The following is a 10,700-nucleotide window of genomic DNA, read 5'->3' as shown; positions in this document are numbered from 1 at the left end:
TGATGGCGCCCTGGCTCTTTGCATTTGAAACGTTCTGACATTCTCACCCATTTACGTTGTCGGAAAGATGAAAATACATTTTCTTAAGTTTAATTCATCACTTGCCATGCAATTCCTATCGACATTAAAATGACCCATTGAAAAATATAGTTTCATAACATAGCATCTACTGTAAATTTACATATTTGTGATGGCAATTTGTCATGGAGAAACAACTGCTCAGTTGTGACTGCAAAGCTGTGCTGGTGAGCAAATGATGTTATGATGTAATAATACATTTCTCAGAATTTGTCCCGATGAAGAAGCAAACTCATCTTGGATGACCTAAGTAATTTTTAATTTTTAGCAAATTTTCTTTTCTTTCTTTCTTTTCTTTTTTGATGGGGTGGTTGAACTATTCCTTTAAATTGATAACTGAATATCGATTGTCCTTTAAGCCCCTAATTTAATAGAAAATAAGTTTTAATAAATTTTACTAGACATTCTGTAATGACCTAAATGGGTAAAAAGCTTCCAAGGATGCTGATGCAAACTCATCGACCTGGTTAAGACAAAAAGAGGCCTCTGCACTTTAAAGAACTAACACTGCACCTGTTCCTACGCTAATTATACCAGCCACACAGGTCTCTTCATTAGGAAAGTTTAATCAGGCGTAAACAACTCAAATCACCCTCTTACCACCAACCTATCATTCCTACCGCCCAACAGACTCCCTGAGCCTATTTTTCTCTCTGCTGTACATCCATCGTTAAACTGTCCCCATTCATGTTCTTATGTTCCCTTCTGTTCTATTCTGTGTTCTGAACAGTACCAGGCGTTCCCCCTTCTTTCCGCTCCTTCCCAGCTACCAGTATCTTTCACTCTTTTTTTTCTCACTCTGCTGTTACAGAGGAGAACTGGCCCCCCGACTGAGCCTGGTTTCTCCCAAGGTTTTTTCTCCATTCTGTCACCGATGGAGTTTTGGTTCCTTGCCGCTGTCGCCTCTGGCTTGCTTAGTTGGGGACACTTCATTTCCAGCGATATCGTTGACTTGATTGCAAATGATTGCAAAGATACTATTTAAACTGAACTGAGCTGGATGATGACATCACTGAATTCAATGATGAACTGCCTTTAACTGAAAAATTAGTGTTTACTATTGTCATTCTGCATTATTGACACACTATTTTCCTAATTAATGCTGTTCAGTTGCTTTGACACAATCTGTATTGTTAAAAGCGCTATATAAATAAAGGTGACTTGACTTGACTTGACTTACTGCCTCTGCTGGCTACCATAGCAACACTCCAGCAATGGTGTTCTAGAAGGTAGAGGCAGTGATGGTCCCATATGAATCATTCCTTGTTATGATTGTGTCCGTCTGTCATTCAATTTTCTGTCAAATACCAATTGACAAGAAGCAATGGAGCAATTTTTACTGGTGTTTTTTATTTGCAGATTAAATTGATCATTATAGATAAATGTATCTTTTTTATATACCGTATCTCCTAAAATATGGTCCAAAATATATATGATGGTATATGAAAGACCTGTTTTTTCTCCTTATTTCATATTATAAGCATCATGGTACAGCTACACTCTTACATAACCCTGTAAAGCCTGACATATGAAATGATATATTTTTAAATGGAACAATTCATTGAAACTTTAGACAAAATATCTATTAAATCTCTTTAATTTTTTTTTATATGTGTATCATGTTTGATAAACAAGGCTTTGTGGAAGAAAAACACCTACATTTTATTCAGAGGCCCAAACTGAATGATTTGATGCAGTTGCTGATATATAAATGGTTAAAAAGTAAGAGGAAATTTTTTATATAAAATACAACTTATAAAATACACACAACTATTAACACAATTTAGTTTGGGAACCAATTCTCACTATTACTGTAACTAACTATTAACTATGACTTTTGCCTCTATAAACTCCTAATTTGCTGCTTATTAATAGTTAGTAAGGTAGTTGCTAAGTTTATGTATGGGGTAGGATAAAGGGATCTGAAATATGGTCATGCTGAATAAGCCATTAATGTGTGCTTTATAATTCTAATAAACAGCCAATATACCAGTAATATGCATGCTAATAAGCAACTTGTTAATAGTGAGAACTTGATATATCCATTTTAACAAGATTTTTCTAAAATATGATGTGGATTATCAAGAAAACCTAAATTCAGCATTGGATTTTTATTTTATTTTATTTTATTTATTTTTCAGTAAAGATTTCACAGCAAAATAAGATGAAGGAGGACATTTTTATAATTTTTACTTTCTAAAAAATAGTAGACTGTACATTCATGATTATGATTTTTCAGCAAAGTTTTGATCATGTTGGTAATGTAAAGGTGTTAGAACTTTGCGTATAAGATATGATACAGTAGGCTTTAGATGGTTAAATACCTTACAAAACCTTCTGATGAGATCAAGTCCACTGAAAACGTACACACATGTAACACGCTGCTCTATTCTGCCCTGACTTGCCCTGTACATACAAGCTGAATCCTGAAGATGCTGAGTGAGCTTATATTCAGGGTTTATATAATCATATCTCTCAGCTCTTTATTCATAATTGTGCCAGGTGGGTGGAAGAAGACTAATCCCCATTGAGTCTCACTGTGAGAACATCGGGAATGTTCTTCGGGGTTCTGAAAGGCCACGAGGAAGAGCAAAATACATGGATCTTGACACTTGCCATGAAGGGAAAGAGACATATTGTGATACAATTGGTGCAGAGGTCTTTATAATGTAAAGAAAAAAGTGCAATGTTGGATCAGAGCTGAGGCTGATAGCCTTCGGTATCACTGTTATGATCAATGTCACTATGTTTTCTAAATATTTTCCGAAGAAACTGATCTTTAATAATACCAGTTGATTCAAGCCAGTCTTCTGATCCAGTCTTTATCCTCATTATGTTTGTATGAAATCATCAAAGCTGCATTGATGACTCCCCCTCTTTCACATTATCTAACCATTGTGTGGGCGAGTTGTTTTTGTTGGAGGTCCTTGGCAAAGTTTCACGAATGTTGTGTCAGAGAACAAAAATTACTGTTGCGAAGAAAAAGAGTTTGAATAATATAAATAACATTGCCTCAGTGTTTATTTTGCATGAACCCTTGTGTCATAACATTAGCTTGTTAATAAAAGCTTGTAAATATACCTCTGTCAAAAAGAGGAAATATGGTAATAGCTCAGCTCAGATGAATTCATCTCCATATGTATGTATGTATGTATATATATATATAGAAATGCATTTGTGTGTGTGTGTGTGTTTGTGTGTGTGGGTAATATTTATTTTTTGGAGGATGAACATTGACACTGAAATTAAATTAATTGCATATTAAATACAATTAAGATTAGATTGAATAAAAACCCACAAAAATGAATAACATATATTTGCTACAGCAGTATATATATATATATATATATATATATATATATATATATACACACCATTATACCATTATATGTTATTATTAGATGCCCATGCCATTAAATTGTACGTGAAATAACAAAATTATATATATATATGCGTGTGTGTGTATTCATATATGTATATATGTTATTTTTTAAAACTGTTTATGTCTTGGCCCAAATGTTATTTTGAAACTACACTTTTAGCTGAGTGTCTCAGAGGGGCTAACTGCATGTGCAGGGAGAATGGAATAATCTCATAGCCAAGATTAGCCCATACCAATATAGCCTGCAGTACAGAGAGACATAAGTCCCCTCCTGAATAAGGTACAAAGATAAACAAACTATTGCTTATGCTGATGACCTAGAAAATGATATTAATTGATATTTCACTTAGATGATACATGATACGTCAGCCTCAGGAGGGCAAATTATAGATCAGCTGTGCTATCTGAATTCATTAGGATGTCAGTGTGTTCTGAATTGTTCATGTGCGCCTGTATTTTGATGGAAAGAGAAAGAGAGAGACAGTGAAAATAATCCTGACATCTTTACAAAGTGGCAACAACAGCATAGGACCAAGGACGTTCTGCTTGCATTTGATTTTATACTTGAAATTATTTGTTATGCTTCAGATGTTATCATTGCATGCTTTGATTTTGATGAAATGAGTCCTGTGACCTGCCTGCTGTTGGACAAAGATTGGACAGCAATTCGCTGAGTATCAGTTTACCATTCATTTGCTTTTAGTTTGAAAAAGTATGCAGAATGTTGAGGTGTTGAGGTGAAAAACATTAAATAATAATAATAATAATAATAACAATATATTGCCAAAAACTGTTGCAAAAGTAACTGTATACATTTTTATTTACTTAAATATTTAGTAAAAAATTAAAGTGACACTATAGTTTAGGGACCAATTCTCACTATTAACTAGATGCTTCTTAGCATTCACACTAGCATATTGACTGTTTATCAGTACTTATAAAGCACATATTAATGCCTTAATTGTGCATAACCATATTTTAGATTCCTTAATCCTACCCCATACCCAAACTTAACAATAAGCAGTAAATTAGTTTATTGAGGCAAAAGTCATAGTTAATGGTAAGTTAATAGTGTGAATTGGTTCCCAAACTATAGGGAGTTTTTGTTATTGAAATGAATAGAAAACAAATGGCCCAATCATGCTGAATTAACTCTCCTGTTATGTGCAAATTTCAACCATGTTTTTAATGTGCGGGGTCAAATTGACCCCAAATATTTAAATATATCATAAATTACTCAAATTGACATTATAATTTGTTTTTATTTGCTTACACTTTACCCATCCGATATTTTAAAATAATTTTTAGGACAAAACATAACTTTTTGTATTGTATTTTTATGTATTTTATATATTTATTTGTTTAATTTCTTCATAATCATAGAAAAAAAAACATTGTCCTCAGTTTCTGAGATTTGTTCCTCTAAATCACTCACATCCAAATATTGCCCTAACACCTCACTCACAGTGTATCATGTGGTCATTTTTCTTTAGACAGAGAATGCAAGTCAAATGTCCCCACAAGGACAGTAAAACCTGACATTTTTGACATTGTGGGGACATTTAGTTGGTCCCCATTAGGAAAGCAGTTTTTTTTTTTTTTGGAAATGTAAAAATGCGGAAAGTTTTTGTGTGATTGGTAGGGTTAGGGGAATGAAAATACAGTTAGTACAACATAAAAATGATTATGTCTATGGAAAGTCCCCATATAATATGAAAACCCAACAACAATATTTTTTTATAGATGCTTGTAAAAATGTGTATACACTGTTTGTAAACACATTATTGTATGAAATAGTAGATAAAGATATATGGAACTAAAATTGGCCTTCATATGCAGTACAGTAATAGTAAAATGTACATTTATGCCAAGGCATAAATGATATTTACTCATTAGATATTTAGTCATGAGAGGCAATAGAGCCTCTCATGAGAGAGATTCATCAGGAAAATATAAAACAACAGAAAATTATTTTGCATATAATGTTTAATCTTTTTTTTCACCCAAAAAAAGTGATGGGGTCAAAATGACCCCAGACATCACCAATTGGGTCAAAACGTGCATAGGCATTTTTTAAAACTTTGTTTTTAAACAACAAGATGTGCATGTTTATGACTTTATCTTAATACATTTAGCAAAAGTCAGAAAGATTCGAGGTTTAAAAATATAACTATTATATGTTTTAGAGAAGTCAAAGTTGCTTTGGGGTCAATTTGGTCAATTTGACCCCAGACATCACAGGAGGGTTAACTCTATACATTATATATTGTTTAAAGTAAAAAAAAAAAAAATTAAAAAAAAATAGCATTTAATGTGCTTTTAGTTTGAAATTGTATGTTTTTTTTTACCTTTAGCTTAATAAAATGTCTAGTAATTCTCTGCCAAAACCTGTGGCATAACAGTATTATAACTTACAGGCAAGTAGTATTACTGCATCTATTTATTTGTGTTTCAGTGGAAACATGAATGGTTGAAAGAATCTGTCCAGTGAATCTCCCTCCCTCTGTTGTTGTCTTTCTCACCTACCTTCTGAATTCAGTATTAATCAGGCTTCTTTACATGTAGCCTGTGGCATTCTCTGGGGACTAATCCCACATTCCCACCAAAGGTTCGACAGTCATCTCTAAAATAGAAAGCCGAAAGAAATACTGTAAATTATTAATTGTAGGCTTCGTCCTTTCAGTGGTCCTTGGATCTCGCTTCCCGCTGGCGTTTCCACGGCAACTGCATTCCTACGGCTGCATCAGTCCGTGGTTGCTACGGCTCCAGCAGACAACAGTATACACTTTCATAAACAGCTTACTTAACAAGAATAATCTTCTCATTGCAGGTTCATTCTGGAATAATGCTGCCTAATTCATGCTTGCTGGTGCATTTCTTCATTGTATATGACTTTAAGGGCTATACGGCCCTTACACAGATTAACATTCATGTCTGCAGCCTCTCCTGCTTCACTGTCAAGAACATCGATTGAATAGGACGGGCATTCATATACATTCGTGCACATCAATAATAATAGGTGAGATGTTATACGCTTACAGGCACTATCGGTAATAATTTAACTCTGGGGCGTCTGGTTTCATATATAGAGACAGCTGTTGTACGAGATACCCATATTCGCGTTTCTCATCCCACGTTCGATCTGGATCAGACCCTTTTACTAATATAGCCGTTGTCATAGAGACGGTGCGGAATGCGCCCCCAGAATTCCTATGGCCCGACATGCACGCGGCCGGTTCTGCAGCCTTCCGTCACAATGACACTTCAATCAGACTGCACCAAAATCCAGCCAATCAAATGTTCGAACTCCCGAACCACGTGTTTTATTCACAAAATCTGGGGGTTCTCTCGTTTCAAACCAGCTGCTTCTTACTCGCTCAATGACTCATGCACCCCTGAGGCCATTTTCACACTCAAGACGTTTCTCTTGAGGACTACCTGTACCGACAGAAGAAAGTGAACAGTAGCCCTGTGTCCGGCGGTGTCAGCATTTATACACACACACACACACACACACACACACATGTCTGGTCAGCTATCCTTGTGGGGACTCTCCATAGACGTAATGGTTTTTCTACTGTACAGACCGTATATTCTATTGCCCTACACCAACCCTACCCCTAAACCTACCCCTCACAGGAAACTTTCTGCATTTTTAGATTTTCAAAAAACTTAATTGTGTATGATTTATAAGCTTTTGTACCCATGGGGACCACAATTTAGGTCCCCACCGTGACACGAGTCCCCATGAGTCTGTGTGTATTCAGGTTTAAGTCCCCACCAGGATATATAAACCAGTACACACACACACACACACATATATATATATATATATATATAAACATGTTAAAATTTTTCAAAACGCATTAATTTTTATGGTCTGCATAGAATCATACAATATTAAAATACATATTTAAATCCCGACTTTTATCCTATTACGAAACAAACAATTTGATTATTGAAGTAATCAAATCGTACATGACGTCTGGAAGTCTAAAGTTTTCGGTATGTGACAGCCAATTGCTAGAACTCAAAGACCAAGTAGAATATTGATTTTAAATTTACTGTAACCTCTGAAACGTGATATGTGAGAGTCGTGTCGAGGTTTGTAAGATAATCGATCAAGTTCAAGGTCCCCCCATATTTAGTCATGGAATTAGATTCCATAGATACATAACTCATATCTATGTGGGCCTATTAACAAAACTAACGCAGGAACTGAAGGCGAGTTTCAGCACCACGGCTAGCAACCAGCCATGAACAAAAAAGGACCCGCCACATATTTATACACAGAAGTCCCGAACGATTGATTAAATGTAGTAGGTGTATGTTGTCCTGAATTAACATAAAATTATTTTGCACAGCTATACATAAACTGAAAAGCCTCCGGTGAATCCAGGTACTGGATTTAGGCCTGTGTTGTTACCGCGCTGCTTATCCGACTGATTATCTTCATGCATATGCGGTCATTTGCCTGCACAGGAATGACGTAGACACTATCCCTACACTGTTGCTCGTTCTCATGCGTGATTTGAATTCAAATTTTGCCAATGGTCGAGTTTGTTAAAATATTGAAAAGTAGCTGCAAATCATTTTCAGTTAAATCAAACTAGCCAGGTCTTTATCTGCATGCAATATTATGCCGGCGCCAGCCAAAGTCAGCAAAACCTTTATCATTTATGCATAGATGAAAAACGCAGCAAAAAGGACACTTCAATCACGAACCGCTGTATCGACAGTCCCCTTTTCATCGTCAAAACAATAAAGAAGCGGCAGAGAGTCTGGGGGTATTTGTATTCATATATTTTCAAATATACAATATAAAACATTACGTTTTATACTATGACAATTGGCACATATGACTGTAGAGAATCGTTTTGTTGTAAAACAGTACATTCAACGTTCATATAGATAGAATCAGGCGCCACAGGAGACAAGAGGAGAGTGTCTGTTGCAGGCCAGCACCTCGGACAGCTCAGCGTTGGTGACAATATCGTTTCTGAAACTAATAGAAAAATAAGACCCCAACACTGACGCACAAGCTAATAATTTACATCTCCACTTTAGCTCGGCACCAGATAGCGTTATTTTCTTCTTCTTCTCCTTGAAAAACCACAATGATGATGCGAATTTTAGTTTAAGCATGCATTAAGTAAACTATGACGAAACCCCAGATCGCGCTCGTGACATTCACTGGGTCATGAAGGTTGTATTTTACATATGTATTAACGTAAACCCCCTCTCATGGAGGTGAGGCGAAATCCCCCTGTCCGTTTCCATAAACTAGCAATAGAGTGAAACACCCTTCACACCTTCAGCAGTCGGGCCTTACATTCATTTCACCCTTGAAGGAAGGGTGTGGAGAGGTATCAGAGAGCTTCTCTCTCCCTTTAACATGAGCCAAACTTAGCGGTCCAGGTTATTATTCCATCTTCCGTTCGTATCGCTCGAGCCACCCTCGTTCTTGAGGTCTTGGAAGACCTCGGTGAAGAAATGCGGATCGGAGTTGATCTGAAGCATTTTGGCACTCATTTTGTCAATGATCCGCAGGGAGCGCTCCCAGAACACCTCCTTGTTGGTCTCCACCAGGAAAGGCTTGAGAGGGTACGAGATCTCGTTGCCCATGTAAGAGTAAGCCAGGTACAGGCAGGTGAGAAAGGTGGCCTGCAGCTCGTACTCGCTGGAAATATCCTCGGTCACCGCCTCCCGGCAGAGCAGGTAGACGAACACCAAGTTGGCAGGAGTGATGAAACCCTGGTCTTGCCAGCCTTGGATGAGCAGGGATCGGTCGACGTTTCGGAACCACAGGATGATCTCATTTGGGCTCAGCTCTTTGAGTTTGTAGCACCTTCTGCACATGAACTCGCTCAGGCAGCGAAGGAGCTCTCCTGTGGAGGCTTGCACGATGACTCGTCTAGGCGAGATGATGGAGCGGCTGCTCGGTTGCCGCTGGACCGACAGGAGCTGCTTTCCGTTCTGGGATACATTTTGGGTTTGACTGGATCGAAGGCTTTTATCCGGTACTGTAGGGACTGGCACTGCAAGTGGCCCAGGCTTCGTCTTGCGCTCCGAGCCTGACTGAGACTTCTTAAGATTTTCGGTGTTTAGCTGGTCAACGGGGTTACTGATCTGAGAAACGGGTGGGTTCGGGTTCACTTTCTTGGCACTCTTCTTCTTGGCCGAGGCAGCGACTAACCGCTTCCACGTCAGAGCCGATATTAGCACCGAATGGCGCTTGAGACTCTTTTCCGTCTTGCCGCTAGCTCCATCCGTCTTCTCATCCAGAATCCCTCCTTTTCTGGACGTGGGAGAAATCGAGAGCACCGTGCCCATCTTTTCCACTGACGACCAACACCCACCGGCCCTTCGGAATGCGCTGTCTCGCCTTTCGTCCCGTTGAGTGCCTCGGGGAGGTGCGACTTCAGAGTCACAGGTTCACGTCCATTTATTTTTCGTGTGACCACTGGGTATACAGTGGGGAAAACAGCAGTTGAGTTGATTAGGTTACCGTACCTATGTAATAATCGATGCTTGCCTCAGTCACACGCGCGCGCTCCGCCACTCCTTCTGCATCCCACTGCGCGCGCAGCCTCAGACACTGGGAGCAATGGGCAGGACTTGTAATGTGTAGCCGGGCAAAAAAACTAAAGGTACAGACCTGTAAACCGGGATAAACCTCCTCAATCTGCCAATCCTGACGAGGAGTGAAAGGACTGATGTCTGCTTTCACCAACCAGAGCAGCTTGAAACGCATTTGCCCACATCTTATATGAGTGTGTATATAGGTTATACAGTCTCTTTCAGACTTCTATTTTTATACAAGTGCTTCAGAGAGTATTTATGGATTTTTCCCAACAATTGAAAACACTGTATCTCATAATTTCAGCTGTTCAACCTGTCAGCTGGCAAGGTAGCTTACAAGCACAGACACACAATCTATTCCCAAAGTATGTCTCACATTTGCTACACTGTATAAAATTATTTCATTATTGAAGTATTTTTTACAAGAAAATCAGTCGTTCTACTACAAAATTCAAAATTTCATGTTGTTACTTGCTATTTCAGAATTTAATTGTAAAAATTACTAGCAATTTCTGAGTGAAAACACCAAATGTTTTTAGTGTACAACAGTCAAGTAAAGGGAAATAAGGATAACGAGTGTGAACAATAGATAATAACAAAATCCAAAATTTTTCCCTAATTGTGTATTTGTAATTGTATTTCACAATCACCCCCCCCC

At 37.8% G+C, this 10,700-nt stretch overlaps 1 protein-coding gene across 1 annotated transcript; it reads right to left on the bottom strand.

Annotated features, from left to right (window-relative positions):
* Positions 1-8,247: 8,247 nt before the first annotated feature.
* On the bottom strand, positions 8,248-10,215 carry LOC107705611 (cyclin-dependent kinase 5 activator 1-like). Its single transcript, XM_016508987.1, has one exon. It carries the CDS (start codon positions 9,791-9,793, stop codon positions 8,867-8,869), a length of 927 nt encoding a protein of 308 aa, XP_016364473.1. The 5' UTR covers positions 9,794-10,215; the 3' UTR covers positions 8,248-8,866.
* Positions 10,216-10,700: the final 485 nt, after the last annotated feature.

The sequence above is a fragment of the Sinocyclocheilus rhinocerous genome, unplaced genomic scaffold (genome assembly GCF_001515625.1).
Source record: "Sinocyclocheilus rhinocerous isolate Xijiao unplaced genomic scaffold, SAMN03320098_v1.1 scaffold504, whole genome shotgun sequence".
NCBI classification, from domain to species: Eukaryota; Metazoa; Chordata; class Actinopteri; order Cypriniformes; family Cyprinidae; genus Sinocyclocheilus; species Sinocyclocheilus rhinocerous.
Note: the sequence above shows the minus strand (reverse complement) of the source record. Positions and strands in the feature narration are given on the sequence as shown.